Source organism: Pelodiscus sinensis, chromosome 1, assembly GCF_052426305.1.
Source record: "Pelodiscus sinensis isolate ZL-2025 chromosome 1, ASM5242630v1, whole genome shotgun sequence".
Classification (NCBI taxonomy): Eukaryota; Metazoa; Chordata; order Testudines; family Trionychidae; genus Pelodiscus; species Pelodiscus sinensis.
In genome coordinates this window covers 206330904-206354932 of record NC_143052.1, presented here as the reverse complement: position 1 = coordinate 206354932, position 24029 = coordinate 206330904, and the positions used below count along the sequence as shown (strand labels likewise).

General features: G+C 41.8%; 1 protein-coding gene across 1 annotated transcript; it reads right to left on the bottom strand.

Moving 5' to 3' along the window:
• Positions 1–10728: 10728 nt before the first annotated feature.
• Positions 10729–23304, bottom strand: TASL (TLR adaptor interacting with endolysosomal SLC15A4). Its single transcript, XM_006139668.5, has 2 exons — positions 23133–23304; positions 10729–13218 (listed from the first exon to the last, which is right to left on the bottom strand). Exon 2 carries the CDS (start codon positions 13215–13217, stop codon positions 12348–12350), a length of 870 nt encoding a protein of 289 aa, XP_006139730.2. The 5' UTR covers position 13218; positions 23133–23304; the 3' UTR covers positions 10729–12347.
• Positions 23305–24029: the final 725 nt, after the last annotated feature.

The window sequence follows — 24029 nt, the reverse complement described above, 5'->3', positions numbered from 1 at the left end:
CAGGAACCTTTGGTTAATTCAACATCAAAGAAGTTAAGTATTACAGCTGCTAGCAATCTTTTTTTGATTGGATTCTTTTGGTAAATTCTTTTGGCTTTTATTCAGCTCACCTGTTTTTTTCCCCTACCTGTTTTATTTAATAGCTGGTAGCAATCTGTAATCAAATAATTCAAACTACTGCTTGATTCATCTTCTGCTGTGGACCATATATTTGTAATATACTTTTATTAATGGGAAGAATGACAGAGGAATATATGAAGTTAGTTTTTAATAATGTTCAGCAATATCTCTTCAGTCAAACATTCTGCCTCTGCAGCAATTCTTCAGCTAGCTTTGCATTTAAACCTACCTTTGCTAAATAGTTGAACAACACTTGAGACTGATTGATTTAAAGTGGTGGAACTGACAGCCTATAACCTCCATTTCTTAAAAACCCCAATTATTGCTGTGCCTGCCTGTGACAAGTTTAATATGTTTCTTTCTTTTGATAAATAGCTTTCATTTAGCAATGCACTGGAGTTTGCCTATTGTGGAGAGAAGAGTGTAGGTATCATATAAATTATTATTGACTTTTTCTTCAGCTTATTCTTATACACCTATCCCCAAAATAGGAACCACTTTCCAGCAGGATAGTTTGCATTTAAAGGACAAAAGTTTGAGGATTGCATAAATGGCAGTATGCAGGTTAGCTTTGCGTGCTGTAATTTGAATCTAAGCCAAAATTCTAACTCCTGTTGGTTAAACTGAAATTATACTAACAAAACATGCTGCCTAATCTAGCTATATGCCCATCACATTTTCCTTTCCCATAAACATTTTTTTAAATCTCCCTTATTCTCTTTTTGCTTAATAATTTATTTACCTAGGATATTCACCAAAGGACCAGGCTATTAAATATCCCAGTTTTGACTAAGTCTATATCTGCACTACAAAGAAAAGTCAGAAAAAGATACACAAATTGCAAACCACAATTTGGGTATCTTTTTTCGCTTCTCTTCCAAAAGAGGCTTTTCCAACATTTGGCCCATCTACACAGGGCCAAATGTCAGGAAAAAAAACCTCTTTCAGAATATCCCTTCTTCCTTGTAGAATGAGGTTTGCAGGGATGCCAAAAAAATGCATCTGCTTTTCCAAATTTTTTTTTGGAAAAATAGACGCATTCCTTGGATGCGGCAGAGCTTTTCCAGGATACCTCCAGTATCCCGGAAAAGCTCTGCAGTGTAGACATAGCCTAACCCTGGCTTCTAGTTTGTTGAAATTCACAAAATGTCTCAGTCCATCCCAGAACAGAAGTGCTTACAGATTTCCCTGTGCCTTACTCCCACTAGGAGATTGTACAAGCTCCTTATTCAAAAGCATTTAAGTGAGCAGGATTCAGCCAGTCACATCGTGGGATTGATTATGGGTCTCTAGATCTGACTGTCATCTGGAAATGAAGAAAAGACGAGTGCATAGTGTTTTCTGAAAATCAGAGCTGTTTTAAACTGGCCATGCAAAAATTGTCACTTTTGAAAATATTGCCCAAAAACTACTGTCCTCCCTTCATTATTCAATTGGGAATGGCTGGAACATTCTGCTTCCTGTGAGACATTTCTTAACAGGAACCATTTTGTGACATATATTTCCTCAATGCCCTGCAAAGGCGAAGAACATTTCACAATCCCCACTCCGTGTGGATGTCATTAACTCTTCAAGTCATCTCTATACCACACTGATCTTTCATTTCTGTTAATAGGAGTGTGCTGCCACCACAAGGCTTTGTGTAGTCCTGCCAACACAGTCTGACATCACTCAGGGTTGCCTCCAGGTGCCTTGTATGCTGCTGTGCAGTTTTCTTGATCCTTGCTCCATTCTCTTATACGCTCCAATGACCCCTTTTAGACTGCTGTCTTTTATCCTTTCTCTGTGATGCCATGGGCTCATATAGTACTCTTACTTACTTTCTTGATTCACTCCTAAAGGGCACAGGGGTTTTAACTTGTGTTTCACTTTGCTTATGGAAGCATTCCCTCCACCCTCATGGGAAAAGGAACTTGTCTCAGCTCTACTTCTTTTCTCTGTGCTGGTCATCTCTAGACCCCTGGCTGAATAGAAATGTGACAGCATGTGGGATGATAAGGTGAATGAGGTAATATCTTTTATTAGACAAACTTCTGTTGGTGAAAGAGGCTAGCTTTCAAGCTAGGAAGAGTATTTTCTTTAGGTCTGAATTTTTCTTCAGGCCCGGTGTCACAGCAAAATGCCTGGTGAGACATATGGTTTAGTGTAAGTAGTTAGCACATATTGTGAGGGACCATTCAAGGGAGAGTGACCCATTTGACATCTCTACCATAATAGGGGGAAAAAGAGATTAGAGTGTTGTAGACTGTTGTGATAAGCCATAAATCCAGTGTCTCTACTAAAGCCACTATAGCCTTGATTTTTAGTGAAAGTTAATTTTAGTGATTATACCATCGAGGGTTCAGCTCTGTCAAATACAATCTCAAGTTGAATAAAGTTATCACTGCTTGTTTTAGATCTAAATCTCTTAGGAACACATGAAATTATAGGCAAGTAACATATACAATCACAAGTACAAAGTTTACTATCTCTTATCAATTTTATTACAGTTGCCAACAGTCACGGCTATACAACTCTTAGATATTTCACTGTACCAATTATAGCTATAGACTAAGGTTGGCCAAATGGCTCGAAGCCACACGTAGCTTTTTTATAGTTAAAGGATGGCTTGTGGATCCCCCTTCCCCTCCCCCTCTTCTCCATCTACCAGCCTGGGAGGAGCCTCAGGAGCTTTGCTTTGCTGCAGGGTGGTGGGGTACAGGTTTCTATCCAGCAGGGAGGCAAAGGGGGGAGAGGGGGGAATGTCTCAGGACTTCAACCCTGCGGGGCATAGCTGATGGGGCTTGCAGCTTCAGCAGGAGGGAAACTAACCCCAAATTTGTCAGATGCCTTTTGTGGCGCTGAAGCCATGGCCTTTGGCAGGTGTGCCCCAGTAATAGGTACTGACCTCTCCGCTAGCTTGGGGGGGTGCTTGACCTTTACCCTACCCAACCCCCTCCCCCTCCCTGAATTCCATAAGCTGTGTAGGTTCTCTTTATTCTCATTAGCAATGACATACCACCTATATCCATGTGTCCCCGCCCTCTGGTGCCCGGCAGGCAAACGGCCACGCCCCCTGGCGCCCGGCAGCCTCTAAAGGTTGGGGACCACTGCTCTAATGCATTTTTATGGCTAATTCTACAGCAATATTCTGGCTAATTCATTGCAATATTACCACTTGGTACCTATTTTTCCCATAATCCTAGGGAATCAGATTATTCTTTGGTCACTGACTTATGTCAGCATTGCTTACGCCAAGTTAAAATCTTCTAGGCATCAGCCTACAGCTCTTGCATTTCCGTCTTGCTTACTAAGATACCCAATCCATGATTCCCTCTAAACACTTCTTAATCTTATACTTTCTATAATCCTACAATTTAACTCTATTTAACATAAAATGACTATGTATATTGTGACATTAATTAATCGTATCACAGAATAAATGCATAACTCACGGAGAGCCAGCCACATTCGGACAGACGCAACAGAGGGAAGAAAGATCATTGGGTATTCCCACAGCAAGGGAATCTCCTCCCCCTCGCCACAGCTGATTACCTCGTCTCTGAATTATCATCCCCCTCTGCTCTGCCTGCTTGGTCTCTCCCTGTGACAGTTGCTTAGGCTATGACAGCGATTCTGATTCGGCACCTCAACCGTCATCAAAGTAAAAAAAAACCCTGTATTACTTGTGGACCAGTATAGCCCATGGGAGGAGGGGGGAAGGGTTTGTAAAACTTTGCATAACCCGCGATTTATCTATGCTAAAACACAGTAGTCCACTGGATGAGGTTCATCACACATTGCGATAGGTATGTGTAAGATCCAGGGCTTTTGAAAGGCATGTTGTGGGGGCTGTTGATCCTTGTAGCAGTGGAGATACAGCGGCAGGTTTTGCCTCTATTGTTCTGGCAGGGTCTGGTGAAGCTTTGATTCGGTGTGTCCAGTGGGGAGCTTGTCTGAGAATTAGAGAATTTAGTGAGTTTGAAGCCAGAAGTGGGGGTGCAGGAAAGATTTCTTTTAGAATGGGGTCCCATCAGGTATAGGATGTAGTTGTTCAATAATACCCCATATGAGTTCCATCCTAGGGTGTAGGTGACAACTAGGCATGTGCAATGCAGTAAGGGGATGTTGTTTTTTTCTGAATTGATAGTGTGGCGACAGTATCTAGTTCTCGGCACTTAGTGGATGACCTCTTTCTTCCTCTCCACTCTCCTTCCCTGAAGGTCTATTCACAGGGAAGGGCTCTTAGACTGATGAAAGGAGGAAAATGGCTGGGGGGAAGCACTGCATGCTTTGATGCTGGCTTGATCTCCAGACAGGGGAAGTATTTATCTGCTTTTCTTGGTGCTCATGTTACCTTCTTTGGTTTGCATTTATATAGATCATCTCCTTCTGAGCAGGCCTCACCATTGTTCCTGTGCTTCGTATCTATTCTCTCATGTTACAAGTGGTTATAGTTGACTTTGTTTTTATTACTAGTCTTCTTCCAGGTGCACATTTTGCCATGGGCAGTGGGAGAACAGCTGGCTTAGGGAGGCAGCCTTCCCAAGCCTGGAGTGCTGGGTGTCTGAGAAGCACAGACTGTGCAGTCAGAGCTATTCCCTGACCATCCCCTCCCCCTCCAGCTGCTAGCCCCAGCGCCAGACCAAGAGCACCCTGCTACACGCAGGTAGGGGCGGCCTGACCTGGGGCAGAGCATGGGCAGGGCCACCCATGTTTGTTTGCCTGGGCACTGCCTTCCCTTGCCTTCATTACTCATTGCCCATGCGTTGTGCAAACTGGTGGGAAGCAAGGCACATAGCGTGGGCTTTACCAGCACTGATCTGGCCTCAGGCTTATATGATTTTATATTTTACTATGTTTCTCCTTTCAGACAGCCTCCTTGGGCAGCTGAGTTTTATTGATACTGGGTTTATCATTTGGGATGTGACATACCAATTTAGAGTAGCAGGAATTATTATGAATCATTTGTATAATACCAACACATTGAGTGAGAGACAAACTCTGATCTGATGAGTCTGAGGCCAGATGAAGACCAGAGATAAGATGGTCTTTTAGCTACAGGAGAGTTTAGAGATTATTGATGAGGGAATCAGGCCTGGATTGATTTGGGATGCCCTGCCTGAAACACTGTAACAAAGCTGGATTTTCAGCAGGCAAGTGTCTTGCCCTTTCTGAAAAATCAGCCCTGTCCATGATGTCTGAAATTGGGCATCCAAAATCACAAGTCACTTTTGAAAATGTAGGAGACAAGCTAGGAAGGGTTCCTAGTTTAAATGGGTTTGGAGACAGGACTAGAAGGGGAAGGAGACAGAGTGTTTGGTGAACAAGAATTGAGAGGCTGCTCTCAGCATGATGGCGCTGCAAGCAAAGCAAAATAAGACACAACTCAGAGTGCAAAAGAAGATGAAGGGAAGAAAGGGAACATGAAGACTCTGGGTAAGATTCTGACCCCACAGAAGTCAATAGGAAAATCCCCATTGACTTCACTGGAACTAGTATTTCACCTTGTAAGTAGAAGTCAATAGGAGCCGACATATAGGCCAGGGTGTAAGTGTATAATAACTGGATTGCAAGGACAATGAACTTGAACTGATACAGCAAAACATAGGAGGGCAGTTAATGGAATCTGGAGGATTGTGGATATGTCCAAAGGGATAGGAGTGTAAGATGATTTGAACAGCTGCATTTGAACAGATAGGTTGGGAAGTAATTGGCGGAGAGGGAGACCAGACTATATACACTGCAGTTCAGTACTGATCAGATGTTAATACAATAGAAAGCTCTGTTCATTTTTCTCGATTAAATTTCAGTGTCAGATGAGGTATTTCATCTGACACTGAGCTCCACAGAGAGTTCACGAAGGAGGTAAGCAGCTCTGACAATGTGCTGGCTGGTGAGCATTGCTCATTAGGGAGCCTGCTTAGCATTCTGAAAAAAAAAATCATCCTAATTCTGTCAGCATTAATGCCAGGAAGACCGCAAGCTAAATTCCCTGATTCAGCAGCACGAAAGCAGCAGCAATGTTACAATGTATAGAATAAACTTGTATTAATTTGGAATGATGTAGCCTAGAATATTGGTTGTATTTGGTCTTGATTCTCTAAGCCACAGATGGATTTCTGAGGAGACCGTGATTCCATCTGGCATAGAACAGCTGTTGGGTCAATTCCTCAGCAGGTGTAAATCAACAAAGCTCCACTGAACTAAGAGGAGCAAAACCAATTTACAGCAATGGAGGATCTGGCCCATTTTCCACTTATCCCCTATTGTCTACTATGTGTGTGAATAATGCAGCAGGTGAAACTTTTGCTGTCTGACAGCTGTCTGTCTCTGTCATTCTGTCAGCACCGCTTTCCTTTGCTGGCCACAGAGAGCTGATGAGTAGCCTCGGACTGTCATATGCAAATAGCTGTATTTATTTTAAAGAAAAGATCTTGCTTGAGTTGGTTTGTTGGTGAAGGCAAGTAATAGAGCAAATAGGTGAAAACACACAAGGCGTTTCACCTCCAAATATCTGGCTTCAGATCCTTTGGCTACTAGTAGCAACTAATGTGGTGGGCTTGTAGAGTCATATCAAAAACCACGCTTCAAACCCAGCATGACTTGCTGTGCTTTGGAATGACCTTGCATGGAATAACAGGTCTGTTGCGGGCCACAACAGAAGAGCCATACAGGGAGTGATCTAGGGAGTTTTCCTAACACCTGTTTACAGGAGAGAGGGAGGAGGAATTCATCACTGTTCTGTGGCTACTGGTTGCCAGTTCCAGCATAAAACTGGCTGCAAAGTAGGCAGGTGCCCACATAGGACAAGCACAGACCCATATACACCAGTGGTACATCTAGACTGCAGGGTTTGTTTTTTTTAAAGTGGACGTTTTCCCGAAAAAACTTCACTTACGTCCACACCGCTATTGCATTCTTTCAAAAGAAAATCGAAAGAATGCAGGGGTCTTTCTGACATTAGTAAACCTCATGCTACAAGGAAGAACACCTTTTCTGAAAGAGCTCTTTAGAAAAAAGGCATGTGTGGATGGAAAAGAGGAAGTTTTTTTTGAAAGAAGGGGAAAGAGGAAAAAGCACATGTGCCCTGGTACTCACTCCATCTATAGTAATCACAGCTTAAATGTGCGATAGCATCCATTCAGTGTGGACAGTGCAGATGGCTTTTTCAATGCACTTTGGCAGTGCGGACACTCTCTTTTGGAAGAAGTTTTTTTGGAAGATCTCTTCTGGAAAACCTTTTTCTGAAAGAAGCCTGCAGTCTAGACTTACCCCAGGAGGCCATGGCTCAGTGGACAGGCTGCATGTAGAAGGAGGCATGGCGGGATGTCCCTGTCTCTCGATGATTCCATATGGCAGCATAGACAGTAAGCTAGGACAGAGCTCAGGCTGTGATCAAACCTGTGACAGGGGGTCACTCGAGCCCTTACCTGAGCTCAGAAGAGGTGCAAAGCATTCTCTGTCAGAGGGCTCTGCACTGACACTGGGATGTAATCCCAGAAATGTCTCTGGCTATGATCAGTGCAGAAACTCTTCTCATAAATGGATTTTGGTGATTAGAGCTCAATTAATGTATTCAGTGTTAACTGGCCAGCAAATCAGCTTTTTTTTCTCATTTGAACAAAGCCATCCTGGTGTTAAGTGGTTATTTCCATATCACATACAAAGACGTGTGTTACATAGTCATCTCCTCTAGGCTGCACTGGAAATCAGAAGTGGTAAGGAACCTGAGTGTAAGGTGCAAGACTTGAACAGAAAGGCAAGACTGTGACCAGCTGAGCCACACATATACCTGTGTCATCTTGCAACAAAGTTGTGCCCCTTTGGGTTACACATTTGACATCACATGCCTTGGCTACTTGGATTTTCACAGTGACAGTATTCAGATGGTGATGGGCAGAGAGCCTTAATGGAATAGGGGCACACTTTATAATAAGGTTACATTTATAAGGCAGGTTACAAGGAACTAACAGATGTTATTAGCAGGTCACAATAAGTAGCATGCAGTATAGAAAGTTGTAAGTACATTTGTAGAGGATATTGAAGCTTGTTTTAAGTCACGTTTGTATTGACTTGTTGGAGACTATAGCACTCTGTTCACCAAATATTGAAACATCTATTAATCATTTATTAACTCTTTATAAACTGTTTATTAATGTATCCTTAATGCAAAGTGGGATCTGGAAGGGACTACAATAAAGTGGCGGTAGAATTCAAGCTCTTTTTCAAAACACCCCAGGTCTGCTATTGGAGCTAAAGTTGATTTTGTATAAATGTTGTTATCGAGGGAGCTACATATCTCAGGAATTCATATGATACAAAGTAGCAATGACTGTCAGTGGAGTTACTGGAAAACAGGAGCTTCTCCTTTAAAATTTAGCATCTGAGAAAGAAAAAGAATGATAATCAACTTTAGGAAATAACCTGATTCAATTTAATAGGAGCCAAGTTAGCATCCAAAGGGCTTTCACCCAGGAAAGAAAGTCATGCCTAGTATAGTAGTGACAGTTAGTTTTTACTTGAACAAAGACAGATATGTGGGTGAAGTTTAGTCTGAGTACAGAGTAAGCTAAGTGTCCATGTGCTTCTAAATTAAAATAATGTTGAAAATAACCCTGCAAGGGACAAGAGGTGGATGACATCTAGTTATTTCAAGGAGCAGGTTCAATATAATACTAAAAAAAAAAATGGAAGGCATGTGTAATTATCCAGACAGGAGAAGGAAACAACTGTTTGTGTCCAGGAAAAGGCTAATTATTCTGCTTCCCAAATTAAATGCACCTGGAAGAACATTACAGCCCTTACATGAAAAAGATCAAAATATTTCATGTTCAACTGGAGTGTACAAATTAACACCTTTACAGATATTCAAAGATATATCCAGGGGAGTTTCTTGGCCAGGAAGCCCAGTGGCTCTGCATTTGCACCAGAGAACTGAAACACTGGTAGCTTATCTATTGAGAAAGCATCTGTATAAGCAGCAAAATTTCAGCTGTGTCTGCTCTAGCCATGTTCTTTCAGTTTTATCTTGAATCCCCATTTATGCTTTACTACTCTATTGCAATCACCCTTCCCTGTAAGTACTGAACCTGCCTTTCTCAGTACAGTTTTCTGCAACAGTGGCTACTGTGAGTTTTCAAGGAGCTCAAGGTAATTGTGGGAAAAGAAATGAAATTCCCACCTTATGCTTGGCATCTCCCATAATCCTTGAAGGATATTTCCACAATTCCACAGATGCAGATGCTAATTCCAGAACCTTTTCTCAAAATGGAGGCTAGGCTGAACACTTATTTCTTGCTCTTTCCCTAGCAAGAAAAAGGTAACTTTAAAAAAGCAGTTCCAAGGCAGCTGAGAGTGTATTCTGGCAGTATTCTGAGCTGTATTCTGAACAGAGCCAAAAACCAAGACAAATAGTTCACAGAGTTAATTCTACAAAGCTTATAGCAGCACAGGAAAAACTTGTACTCTTGCCTTGTTCCAGGATGGTGTATACTGATGGACTCGACAGAAATCCACAGTGAAGATTTGCATGGCAAGATATAATGTGTGGCACAGGCTTGTCATAAAGGTAGCCACATCAAATGATTCAGGGCATGGAGATGGAGCCTTGGGCACTACTGCCAGTAGAATGTCTTATTAATAATCCTTTTCAGTGATACAAGTCTAAATCAAAACTCCAATGAGACAGGAGCTAAAACCACTATATATTAATCTCTTGTATATCATTTAGCCATCTAGCTGTGTTGGGTACTGTGCACATCTCACTATGGTTAGTTTCAGTGGCATCTCACATGTTTGGGGAGGTATAGCTGCCATGCTACATGACTCAGTGGAAATGCTGTTTATAATATTTTACTGTACTTGCTAATCAAGGCCCCACCATTAAAGAAACATTAATCAAGGTCTGGAATTATGAGATGCAGCTGATTAAATTGTCAGTTGTGTGATCAAAAGGCACACAGAAAATGTTGTGCCTTGATGAGGATCCAAGCACTTTGGCCAAGAATATTCCTCCCTGTGACTTTGCAATTCGTTATCTACTAACATTTGTACAAGGAAAACTCAATCATTTGACTGTTAGCATAGAGCAATCAAAAACAGGGTACAGCTACGGTCAGAGGAAGCTCATTTAAAAATCTAAATGCATATCTGTAAAAAAACCTCTTGCATTATTCACTTATTGTAGCAGCGTTCCACATGCTAGTCACACATAGCTTCCAAAGGGCCCAGCATATCCATAATATTCTGGGAAGGTTTAAAGAAGACCATAAAGCATTTGAAGAGATGTTAATTGATGTTGTATAACTTCCAAACCGCTACCATGAAAATAAGTTTTTTGGATCAAAAATAGCATCATTTCTATTTGTAAATTGCCTTTCATCATTGACATCTCCTGAACTGTAACACAAGAAAGATTACTTTTCCTGATTTGTTGCATAATAGTATTATAGTAGGTTTCTATGTCAAGAAGATGTATTTAAATGGGGCCAACACTTCAAAGGTATTAGAAATCTACAAATTTCAACAAATATTTTACTTCAAATATTCATTTCATCCTGAAATTATCACACAGTAGGGAAGTATAAATGTTATCTCTAAGCAATTTCTGGTAAGACAGAATCAATAAAATGAAGTTTTTAGTATCATGTTTATTTTTTAAAAAAATATTGCAGGCTGATTTTAAAAAGTCTGTAGAGATGAAAGTAAAAAAGATCTCAGTGAGAGAGAAACAAAGACAAATATTAAGCTCTAATGAATCACCTAGTGGGTGTTTATTATTTATTTATCATATTACAGTGGCACACAAAGGGGCTGCCCCCTCCATATGCTACATGTTTTACAAACGCATAATAGGTGACAGTACCTTCCACAAAAGAACTGAGAACAAAATGTGACTGTAACTATGGAAGGTGGGAAGGACATCCTTATAACAGTACATCAGGAACCAGACTCTGAGACCTGCGGTTCATGGCAGTGAACACAGCAAGGGAAACTATTTTGTATAAACAAGTTTAATTAGGATGAAATAAGAACAAGCCCAAACGTTAATATTCTGTTTGCTGATACAGGTACCACTGCCCACAATTGGGTGGGATATTTTAGACTTCCTTAAGCATTCAGTGGAAATATTCTTATTACCTTAAATGGGCTTTGGGTCAGACCTTTAGTGTGTAATTTGGAATTTTCCCTACAATCATGAATCCTATTTTCTGCCCCTCAATACCTTATACCTACTTGTTTCATAAGAAAATATCCATAAATGGCCTAAAGAAAAAAAAGAATATTGCATCTAACAGATAATGAAGATTCTCTTTTAACTCATATGGTAGAGTGTTATTTTCTAAAGCTCTGAGTCTGAGTCCTCAAGCTACATTTTGCAACAACAAAAACAATATCTGCAAGTGATTGCTGGTCATCATTTTTCTCCGTTCTTTGTAATGGTTCAGTTCAGAGGAAAACAAATTCAGACCCACACTTGGGCAGCTTACTTGGATCAGAATGGAACTTGGATTGGATCTGAGAGGCAGGGAAGGTGAAGAAACAAAGAAAGTAAGGGAATGGATGGAGCTGGGCAGACAGTGGAGATTAGTCATAGTTGGAAGATCTGGACAAAGCTGTGTTTGGGATGAAGGCTGAGGTTCACGCTTGCACAAATGATGAAAAAGCAGGAGGACTGGGGCTCTAAGGTGCAAGGACAGTACAAATAATAAATAACAATGTTTGCAGTGTGGTTGTAGACTTGAGGGTCCCAGGATGCTAGTGAGACAAGGTGGGTGAGGTAATATCTTTTGTGGCAGTGGTTCCCAACCTCTTTGAGCATTTGGATCCCTTTTCAATCTATTAACATTTCACGGCATCCCCTCCCTGGGGGAAAAAGAGACATAAGTGGACCTGATCCTTATTTTTTGAACTGTCCATGGATCCCCTGCAGTACTACTGTGGATCACCAGGGGTCTGCAGAGCACAGGTTGGGAACCACTGTTTTATGGGACTAACTTGGGCAGGTGAAAGAGTCAAGCTTTCAAGCTACACAGAGCTCTTCTTTAGGTCTGGACCAAATAAAAATCTTGTCTCTTTGGCCAACAGAAATTGGTCAATAACAACAAGATTAGTTATAACAGAGTTTAATTCAACAATACCAGAAAAGTATTATAACTGAGAACTTAACATTTGCATTTACAAAACCTGTAAGCTTTCTAGCTGCAGACCACCTTAATGCTACCCGTCAACATACTGATCCTGCTTTATTGAGATATATGCAGACTAGGGGTGCTTATTTCAGTGGACACTTTTCCACTGGCCAGTCTCAACAGGCAGTTAATGACCATGTCTTTGGCCTTGGTGGTTTCCATATTTTTCTCTCGTGATATCTGCATGCTGATTTGGTCTACGTTGGTCATGATAAGCTCAGAGGCCATGATTTGTGTGGGTGATGCGCTGTTGACCATGCTGTCCATGATATACTGTTTGTACAGCTCCATCACTTTCTGCTCTAGATAGTCATTCAGCATTGAATTGGAGAGTGGCTGCTGGTGTTGCATGATGCTGGTCACTCGCCAGCATGACGAGTACCCTTGGACGGGCTTGTGAATGACATTACTGGGGGGCATAATCATGGATTCCATAGGTGGAGGAATCTCTGATGACTCCAAGAATGGGCCTATCCCACTGTCACAGGTAAAATCTGTAGCTACTGAGCTAATGGGCATCACATGACCACCAGCAATGTGCAAATCACTGTAATTCTTGCAAATGCTTTTACAGGAAGAAGGAACCAGGTAGGTATCTCTGCTTGTGGATCCTTCAGACATATCGTCAGCTGGAGATGTTTGCCTTTCAAACTCAGGGTTTTGGATAACCTGTGGTAAAGTCTCTTTCTGTCTTCCATTGTGTTTGCTTCCTTTAGAACAAACTGAAGAGAAAAACTTGCCAACAGATCTGCACTTCTGAAAGAGACCTCTGCCTTGTGTTTCATCCGTGGTGGCACAGGTAAAGTTGCACATATAGCTCATCTCATGCATCTTCTCCTCTGCTGCTTGTTTGATGTAGAGCTTGGAACTCAAGAAGTCCTCACAAAGGTAGGGGATTCCACAAAGATACCCTTCTGACAACATTCTTGAAAAAAGAGGAAATGAGATATCAAAAATTCAATATCATCATTGTTATTAGGAATAAACCAACAGGAAGTTGGAACCGATACACACCAACAAGAAAATGCGAATAGTTCATTTGTTTGTAACAAAAAAAAAGTTTGTATTGATTACATTCCTCCTGGAAAAGCTGTTATTGATTGCATATAGTTTAGCTTCAGATTAGGATATTACCATGAGAGATTACCACTTTGAAAATGGTTTGAATTTATGCGGTAGCCAGCTAGGCTGCTAACTGTGATGTTCAACCAATCACATAAAATAATTTTATGCCCACTGCCATATACAATGGACTGTGTTTTTGTTTTATGAGGGTATTTAGTGCAATGACTTGTATTTTATATCTATGTAGTTTCTGCAGAAAGTGTATTGATTTCAGCGGGTGGCCATATAAAGTGATTTTTTTTCATTCTCCATGAACATTAAAGCTATGGGATTTATTCCAAAACTTAAAGACTTCACATTTGTAATGGTAGATCTCAGATTCATGTTCTGAGTGTAACTTCTTCCCTCATCCCAGGCTGAATACTTGCTATTTTTGTAGTTTCTTTTTAAGTCAAAAACCCCACCATACAGCGATTATTTCTGTACTTAGATAAATTTCTGTACATAGACTTACATAATTGTTATCAGTCAGGCTGAATAGTCCCTTTCAACATCTACACTGTTTGTTTTTTGGAGAAGAGGAAATGCAAATGAAGTGCTCGTTTCAAATCTCGTACTTTTTGCAGAAGAGGTTTTTTTGGGGAAAAAAAGGCAATGTAGACGGGGCCATTTTTCACAAAAAAAAAACCCCTTTTGCGCAAGATCCTGTAAACCTCATTTTTTGAGGAATAAGGGATCTTGCACAAAAGGGATTTTTTTTCTGGAAAATAGCCCCATCTACACTGCGGTTTTTCGCAAAAACCTCTTCTGCAAAAAGGATTGGAAGAGAATATGCAAATGAAAGTGTGAGATTTGCAAATGAGTGCTTCATTTGCATTTCCTCTTCCACAAAAAACAGTGTAGATGTAGCCTTCAAGATATGAGATTGAGACAGCTATGGCCTCCGTGGTACTCACATCTCTTCTTCACTTTGGTTGGAGTTTTGGATGCTCAGCAGTTCTGGAAAAAGGGCCATACTATCTCAAATTAGACACTCAGAAATCGAAGCTCCTAAAATTATTGGCTAGTTGAGACTTTAGGCCATACCGTATAGTTTCAGAAAAATAGCCAGACAGGCACCTTTCCTATCTATTACTATCCTTTGATCTGTTTCTTTTCAATTATCCAATTTTCAGGTGTTTATAGATTGCCAGTTCTGCCTACTTGTTTTTCCCTTTGATATTTCCATACCCTCTGCTCCTTGTTTCCCTCCCCCCGCCTTCTTTTTTTCCTTCCCCCTTCTCTTTTCTCCCCTATTTATTTTGGGTCTGCACATCCTAAACTCAAAACTCCAGTCATCTGAAGAAGTGGGCTGTGCCCACGAAAGCTCATGATACCATCTATATGTTTTGTCAGTCTATAAAGTGCTGTTGTTTAAGTTTGTCCTGTACAGACTAACTCAGCTACCCCCTGAAACTTAGAAAAGAGTCAGGGTATGTCTACACTTGCCCCCTAGTTCAAACTAGGGAGGCAAATGAAGCATACCGAAGTTGCTATGAAGTGCAGAATTGAAATATCCCGTGCTTGATTAGCATATTCGCGGTGGTCATCATTTTAAAAAGCCAGTAGCCCGAATTAACTCACCGCGTGTTGACGTGGTAGTCCGATCCAAAACCCTTCCCATGCAATGAGGAGTAACAGTTAATTCGAGGGAAGGGTTTTGGATTGGACTATCGCGTCTACACGTGGCGAATTAATTTGGGCTACTAGCTTTTTAAAATGGCGACCGGCCGTGAATATGTTAATCAAGCACGGGATATTTAAATCCCGCGCTTCATTAGCAACTTCGGTATGCTTCCTTTGCCTCTCTAGTTAGAACTAGGGGGCAAGTGTAGACATACCCTCAGAGTGCATTGTACAGTGTAACTAGAAGGCACCTACATAGCTGCTACTTAGCAAATGTTCAGCTTCTCTGCGCTCTGATTATACATTGGGGATGTAAAATCCTGTTTAATTGATTACCCAGTTAAACATTATATTTAGCCAGTTAACCATTTAAAGGGAAGACAATCAGGGGGGAACTGCTCTAGCTCAACTGTGCTGTAGTGCCCCCTACCCGAGCTGCAGACGAGGGCTACTTTTGCCTGTGACTGTGGGGGCTGGGCTGGGCCCTCCATGGACACATGCTGTTCCAGCCGGCTGGCAGGAGCAGCCCCTGCCTGCAGTGGGCCCTATGGAGCTGGAGCAGCCCTTTGCCCGTGGCAGGCAGGGAGCTGCTCCAGCCCCTACCAGATAATGGGTGAGGTTTACCCGTTAGGGTTAACGATGAGGCTTGACAGTTAACTGGTTTACCAATTAACTATTTACATCCCTATTATGCATCAGTTTTTCTAAACCAGTGGCAGGAAGATATTCTGTAAGAAAAGGGCTCTAGAACAGTCCTACATGGTGTAGCAAAGAGGAAGTGAAGTTTTAGCAAGCAGATTTTGCACGTCCAAATCATTTTTATAGTACAAAACGTCTGGGTGGTAGATGAGAAATTAAATCATCTTCATTTTAATAGTGTGTAGTACTTTTCAGATAGCTCATTTAATCCAATTATAAAATATAATAGGCCTGGATATCATCTCCACAGGCAGGAACATATGTTACAGATATTTTTCAGTGTATTTGTTTCAGAACACCAGAATTGAGAGCACACAAGTGATTGGAAAATGCTTATCCAAATGGTGAAAGTGGAGGTGGTATCATAATGTGGCACAGGGGATGCAACATGCCAATTTTGTGGTTGTCACTCGGTATCGGTGGCTGCGAGATAGGACCTCCACTTCCTCCAAAAGAGCCATTCTTTACATTACAGCAGCCAGTGCTGCTGGCTGAGGAATTGTCTTCAGAAACTGGGGCATAGAGGAGCTGTCAGAAAGAGAGAAAAGGCCCATCAGAGCAAAGAACCCATTCTGTGTTAGGAAAGAGGAGAAAGCAATTCTCACAGGGCCTTTCAGAAGATAAACTATGTATGGAGATAATTTCTATGCCTGTCTGTTAGGGATTCTGGATCCTGGCTGTCTCTCTCCCAGTGGCAGCTCCATTATGTTTAAGATAGCTCTGTGACTGCTGGAACTCTGGTCAACAGAACACAGGAAGAGACATGGAGTGGTGTCCATGGAAGGTTCCTGAGAGTAGGAGATCTCTTTTCCACGAGGACCCCTTGCCACTAGCCCTTCCCTTTAAACAGCTACAGAAACCCTGTTGGGTTAAATCACACTTAGGGTGGCTTGCTGATGGTTTATTTTATGTATTAGCCACTCTAAGCAAGCCATGAAAAGCTCCTGCAAAATGCCAGATAAAATTCCTCATAGCAGGAAGAGATGCCAAAAGAGTTTTCTCCTATACAGGTTGAACCTCTCTGGTCTGGCAACATCTGTGGTCCGACATGATTTTAGTTAGCTGGATGTCCACTTACCATGGGTGTGGCCAAGTTTCCCATGATCCCATAAAGCTTATTTACAGCCACCAATCCTGGTTTTCAGTGTTCAGTGCTGTTATTTAGCTCTAATTTACCCCTAAATGTCTTCTAAGAGCATAGTAAGCAGTAAGGGTATGTCTATACTTGCCCCCTAGTTCGAACTAGGGAGGCAAATGAAGCTCACCAAAGTTGCAAATCAAGCATGGAATTTAACTATCCCATGCTTGATTAGCATAATCGCGGCCGGTTGCCATTTTAAAATGCTGGTCGCCTGATTTAACTTGCCGCGTGTAGATGCGGTAGTCCAATGTAAAACCCTTCCCTCGAATTGACTGTTACTCCTCATTGCATGAAGGGTTTCTGATCGAACTACCGCGTCTACACGTGGCAAGTTAAATTGGGCGACTGGCCACGATTATGCTAACCAAGCACGGGATAGTTAAATCCCGCGCTTGATTTGCAACTTCAGTTTGCTTCATTTGCCTCCCTAGTTCTAACTAGGGGGCAAGTATAGACATACCCTAAGTGTGTTGGTAATGCTGCTAGACAACACTGACCTCCTGTGGTTCAGCAGATTCTCTGATTCAGCACTGGTCAGGTTCTGAGGGTGCAGGACTAGAGAGGTTTGACCTGTACTTTTTCACAGGAAAGAGTACAGTGTTGGCTTTCATTTTGATCAGAGCAAATGTGGAATTATTATGACAGCCATATGCCTTATTTTGGTATAGATATTGAGAAACTAGTAAAGCAATATTATATGAGCTATCCCACTTCTAATCACTATACATAGGCTGTGCCCAGTTTATGCTGCATGTGTCAACATTAGTTCCCCAACTGCCAGGTGTACTATTCTTCTATTGCAAAGTGATGCAGCAGGGAAATGAAACTGCTGGTTTCATTTCTTTGGCCAAATTCTGCAATTATTTTCAGGCTCAGATCACACTGTGTGTGAAGGGGGGAAATCCAGAAAAGCCATGAAACTGAGCAAGTTCCGGCCCACAGAGTACTTGGAAAAGTATTTTTGGCTAAGTGGGATTTACCCATTTGCTCTGTAGAGTGTGCAGGGATTGTTTCCCTTTCAGCCTGCAGATGTCCCCAGACCTTCAAGCAAAATCATGAGGGGCAATTCTGGGGGCTTGGACATTCACAAAGCTTCACATTCACATTATCCCCTCCATCTTCTGCTCAGCTAGAGCAGGGGTGGGCAAACTATGACCTGCGGGCTGCATCTGGCCCATCAGACCTTTTAAGCCAGCCCTCGAACTCCTGAGGAGGAGTAGGATCAGGAGCCAGTCCCGCCCCGCTTCACTCCTGGAAGTGGCAGCTCATTCCGCCTCTGACTCCTATGAGCAGGGGCAGCCAGAGGGCTCCCCATGTGGTCCCCTCCTCAAGTGCCAGCTCTGCAGCTTCCATTTGCCAGGTACCACCAGAGGGAGGACATACCACTGCTTCCAGAAGCTGCTGGAAGTAAGCACTGCTCACAATTTGGGCCCCTGGTCCTCTCCTATGCCCCAACCCTCTGCCCCAGCTCTGATTCCCCTTCTGCCTGGAGCACCCTGCTGCACCACAAACCCCTCATGCCCAACCCCACTTCAGAGCCCATTACCCCAGCAAGAGTCCTCTCACACCCCAACTTCCAATTTTGTGAGCATTCCTGAGCCTTCATACACTTTCCATGCCAAGTTGTGGCCCTTGGACCAAAATGTTTCCCTACCACTGAGGCTAGGTCTACACTATAGAGTTTTTGCGCAAAAACAGCTGGTTTTGTGCAAAAGCTCACGGAGCGTCCATACCTCAAGTGTGTTTTTGCGCAAGTAAAATGAAAGAACAGAGGGATTTTTCCAGTGTAGGTATTCCTCTTTCTACGAGGAATAACTCCTTTTTGCACAAGAGCTCTTGCACACAAAGGTGTGTGTGGATGGGGAACAAAGCTTTTTTGCAGAAAAAGAGGCAATTGAAAAAAGCCCTGGTGACCATTCTGTAAATAGCAATCAGAGTTTCCTTTCAAGAGAGCATCTATGCAGTCTGGACATTCTTTTTCACAAAAGCACATCGCTTTTTCAAAGTGCTTTTTCAGTGTGGCACTCTCTTGCACAAGAAATTTTTGTAGAAGATCTCTTCCGCAAAAAGCTTCTTGCGTAAAAAGCCTGTAGTGTAGGCATAGCCTGAGCTAGAGGCCGTTTGCTAAGGTCTCACTACTGGCAACTGGCCACACAGATGGGGATTTGCATGTGTACAGGGTCAGCATTATTTCCTGCAGGTGCTTTTTCTGCAGGTAAGGAAAGAGTTGTTATTCCTAGTTCTACCTTCTCATGCCCTCAATACACATGCACAGAGAATATGTGTAAAGGATGTGTGTAGAGCAACCCATTTTTCTCCTGTCCTTCCTTGAAAATTTCACATGGATGTTTCATCCCATGGGGGACAGAGAAAGCAGAAGGCCTATTTCACGGTCTTTACTCTTGACATGTTTTGTCTGAAACAGGCCGGCTGGATTTTTTTCCTTGCTCAGTTGTTATTTTTTAATATGGTGATTGATTAAATTCGAAAGGAATACTAGCATTGCTTGCACTGGGGATGAATAAAAGAGGCACTGTCTGTTACAAATTCTTTATTACCTTTATCTTTTCGGTTTTAAAAAAAAAAATCCCTGGCATATGTCGTAAATTGGGTATTTTCTGCATTTCAATGGAGAAGAGTTGAGTCTTGAGCTATGCCGCTAGCGTTAGTGTGACAAGAGTAAGCCTTTGCACAAATGTCCAGAACCTAGCAGTATCATTGGCTTTCTCAGACTGACAGATTCACTGCTTGGATATTATAGGAATGTGTGCACAAAGAGCCCATGCATAGATGATGGAGAAGCTATAGAACCATGTAGAATTGAACTGGCTGCTGGCCTAGGCGAAGAAAGAACCTGGAACAATATATATGTAAAAAGCACCCTGGGGACCTGACCAATCTGAATAAGGGAGTTTGCCAGACCCAGGAGGTCAATTCCACCCCTCTGCTGATGGATTCCAGGCTCTCCCAGGGTCTATCAGCAGATCTGGCAGGACTCCCTTCCCAGCCACAGCAGGGCCCACCAGGGCTCCATCGCTCTGGGGCTGCCATGGCAATACCAGGACTCTGCCACTCCAAGGTTGCTGGGATTGCTAGGGCTGCCGCAGCCATAGGGACACTGGGGTGCTGCTTCCCAGAGTCAACCCAGGCCATCAGGCTTCCAGCTCTGCTCCATTCCACTAAACTCCTAGGGCTCTCTGGTCCAGGGATAGCTTGTTCCCTAAATCCTGAGTGAGGTGGAAGATTTCTAGAGAAAATGAAGGAAATGTAGAACAGTTAGGGGTAGAAGATTATCTGAGATGGGAGTTTTAGAAAGGAACATTGGCAAACACATTGTAACCACAATGTGTTGGCATCCAAGCTCTCAAAGTACAGTCCTAAGTAACGTTATGGGTGTGCTGTTTGGTATCCGGAGTTCAGGTTTGTACACAAGTTCCTCTATCTAGGTTCCTAAAATAATAGATGTAAACAATCCTTTCTCCCTGGAGCTCACCAGCCAGGAGTGAGAGGCATGCACAGATTGCACGCGCTTTCCCCTCACTTCCTTAGTGTGCAAATGGGATGAAAAGCTAGCTGTGCCCCATTGTGCATGGCTACTGCCACCACTACTCTCCTGAAATGGCACCCTTGTTCATAGGACTCACAGAAGCCCAACCATGATGTTAGGGATCCTTGTATGGGAAGATGTGGAGTTAAGGCCCATGCTATGGAGTGTGTATACAATAGCTTTAGGACACATCTACACAACAGTTATTTTGGATTAACTGACATTATTATCCATGTCTCACTACAAGCCGGAATTATGACATAATGTTGAGCTGGAGGACTTCTTACTCCAACTCCTAGAACCCTCATTTTATGAGGAGTAAGGGAAGTTGTAGGAAGAGTGCTCTTCCTCGGACTTCCTGCTGTGTAGATAGCGCCAAAAGCCGAAATAAGCTCTTTCGACGTAAGCTACACAATTGACGTAGCCCAAGTTGCATAGCTTATTTCAGCTTTAGCCCTGCTGTGTAGACGTGCCCTTGGTGACTATCAGCATTAAGTTTATGCATTATAGTACTCTTGGTTTGTACTCCCATCTTTGAGGCGGTATGGCTAGAAGTGGAGTCCCAACAGTGCAGTTACTGTGGAGATCTCACAGTCAGGAGCAATAGGGGACTAGAATGAGCCAGGAAGGAGGGTGGAGACATAAGGTTTTCACAAAGATGGCTGTGCCTGTGGTTCATTCCCTGACATCCCCAAATTTAAGAAACTGAATTTCCTGCTCATGACTTAAATTCAGCTGGAGAAAGCTGACTGGAGCTCTAGTAAATATTTTGAAACCCACAGGGAGCTCTGGGAAATATGAGAACCAATTTAAACTCTGCTCCTGCTCATTTGATGAGGAGTAACTTGTAATTTGCCCCCCCCCTTCCCTCCTCCAACATGTGCACAATGGAACATTCTTCAACAAAATTATCTACAGGAAACCACAATATGTTTCCTGTTCCCTACAGCTTTTTGTCCAATTTGATCTTTATTTCAGGTCAGAATTGGTTCCCTGAACCATCCCACTCTGACTTGCAGTTTGTAAACCTCCTTGCTTTGTGCATCTGAAAAGCCCTGTAGCAAAACTGTTGACTATCTACAGTGATTGTGTCTCAGGTGCTTCTATATGGCTAAGAACCTTTCCAAATAGCAAATAAACACTTCTCTTCATTAGCTTCAGACAAGATCTCGTTTTCCTATTGCCATCTGAAACTAAGCATTATTTCCCTCCTTTTTGTATAACTTCTTGAGGGCATTTGTCTATTGTGATCACTCTGCCTCTTTTCTTTGTCTAGACTATAAGTACATGGGCCAAATCTTCCAAACTAGCTCCCTAAATTATAAAAACATCTTTTGCATGCCCAAAGTAGGTACACAGGAACATAAGATTTGCCATTCTGGATTGGGCAGGTGCTGTCTCTAGCCCAATATCCTGTCCCTAACAGTAACCAGTACCAGATACTTCAGTGGAAGGTTCAGAACACCTCCATAATGGCATAACTTTCAACTGTCCCATAGGAGCGAAATTTTCTGTGTGTTTTCTAGGTTGTGGGGACTTGAACTGTACACAGTAAGGATGATGCATCACTGCCTGACAGTTCACATAGTAATTTACACCACCTGTGAAATATGGTTGTAAGACACTACTCTGTAGATCTGGTAGCAATTTACCCCGACTGTGCACAGCTGTAAGTGTCTACGTAAAATGCAAGGTGGTGGAGTATCAGGCATGGTATTTATAAGAGCAGTTAGACAATTTCAAGTGATACAATCTTTGTTTCTACACTTCTAAACGTCTCTCTTATAAGTAAATTGAAATACCTGATTAGTCCATCTTAACTTTTCAGATTTTGTATGTGCATTTTAAAGATATAGCCATGTTGTGTCAAATCATTAATATTTTGCATCTGAAGTAAGTGAAGCAGGGAGAAATGGATTCATGTGCTCTTGCCATTGGAAGTGTTACATTTGCTAAAAGCAGGGGACAGAGAAAAAGCAACAGTACATTGCTATTGAAATGATTGCCATTTTATGGCAAGAATTACGTGTGTGTGTGTGTGTGTGTGTGTGTGTGTGTAGGCTTGCTCAAAAAAGAATTGTAAATCTTTTGACACAAAAACACAATATCCAATTTTACTAGGGAGAAACAATCTACGTATGTGGTACTCTACCTCTAAACTATCACTTGGACAACTTCCTAACTCATGCACATACTTCAATGATAAATGGTACAATTGACATAAAAGCAGCACATTCAATTACACTTGCTTTAAAAATATTAAGTAATGTAGATTATTATTATTTTATTACTTGTATTATGCTAGTGCCTAGAGCCATAGTCACATACCAAGAGCCTAAGGAGGATATGCGTGACTATTTTTTGATGTCCTTAAACCACATCAAAAATGAATTACTGTGACTCATGGTTCTAGAGGCCAATAAACTAGACTGGAGTTTGTAATATTCTTACCATTTCTGAAAGCACCAGAAATTGCATGTGGAAATTCAGAGACTATGTGAAATCCTTGAAAACCTACAATGCCTACATGCCAATAAGACAAAGATTATCAAATTATACCAATGTGATTGCCAATCAGACACTAACAAGCCAAGTGGAAACTCAAGAAAAGTATTTACAGAGAATTATACAGTGCATAGTTCTTACTTTCAAGAGTTTAGTTGCTTCCCTGAGACAGAAGATACACAAAAGCAAGTTTAAAACAGACAGTTTAAAAACTTACTTGTATGTAGGTCTTTTCACACTGCAAAGAAGACATGTATTTTGTTTTTCTCCATTACTCAGAAGAATCAAAGGGAAGTCCCAGGGAGATTTGGAGGTTTTATAACTTCTTTATTAGAGCCACACCATATTGCACACCTTCTTCCTCTTTTTATGCCAAAATGAAACTGTTGTGAAACTAAATGCTGTTAAAATAGTTGATTGCAACATAACACGTGTGTACTCAGCAGCCTATGCTGCCAGAGTTCTGTAAAGAGAAATGTTAATTAAATGAAAAAACATAGCAATCTGATAGAGTTTGATAATCTATAATTCAGTTGTGTTTTTCCCTAATTTCATTCCATTTATGTAATTGTCCATCTTTACAGAGATAGTAATTCACTATAGGAATCCATTCTTTAGTTGGAAACACTTGGTCTCACAAAAGTGCTATTACATTTAGTCTATTGCCAAATGAGCCAGCACTAGTTGCTACTTGCACAGCTGAATTGACCCCAAAAGGCTGAATAAGTGTTAGCAGAAAAGGGGTTATCAGAATTGTACCCTGGGGAAATGACTGCAAACTATTTTCTTCCCATCTCTTTTTTTGAACTAAAACCTACATTACTTTTCTTTAAGGAAGACTAAGGTTCTCTTAGAACCATGAAACTCCAGCCACTAACCAGCAAAGGTATATATGCACTAGTTATAGCATGATTTAGCTCTGTATGTCTATTGGAAAAGATTGGAATCAATCAAAAAGATAGAGATCCATGCAATGCTGGGGCACTGTGTGGAAGCACAGCCCTCATCCCTTCATCTGTTTGGGAGAAATTGGACTGTACTACGGAACTATTTTTATTAGGTGATGATGGCTTTTCCACAGAGCCTAATAAAATTCTATGCTTTGCTACAGCTG

Excerpts from the sequence above, each read along its gene's own strand:
- TASL (XM_006139668.5), bottom strand. The coding sequence starts at position 13,217 with ATGTTGTCAGAAGGGTATCTTTGTGGAATCCCCTACCTTTGTGAGGAC.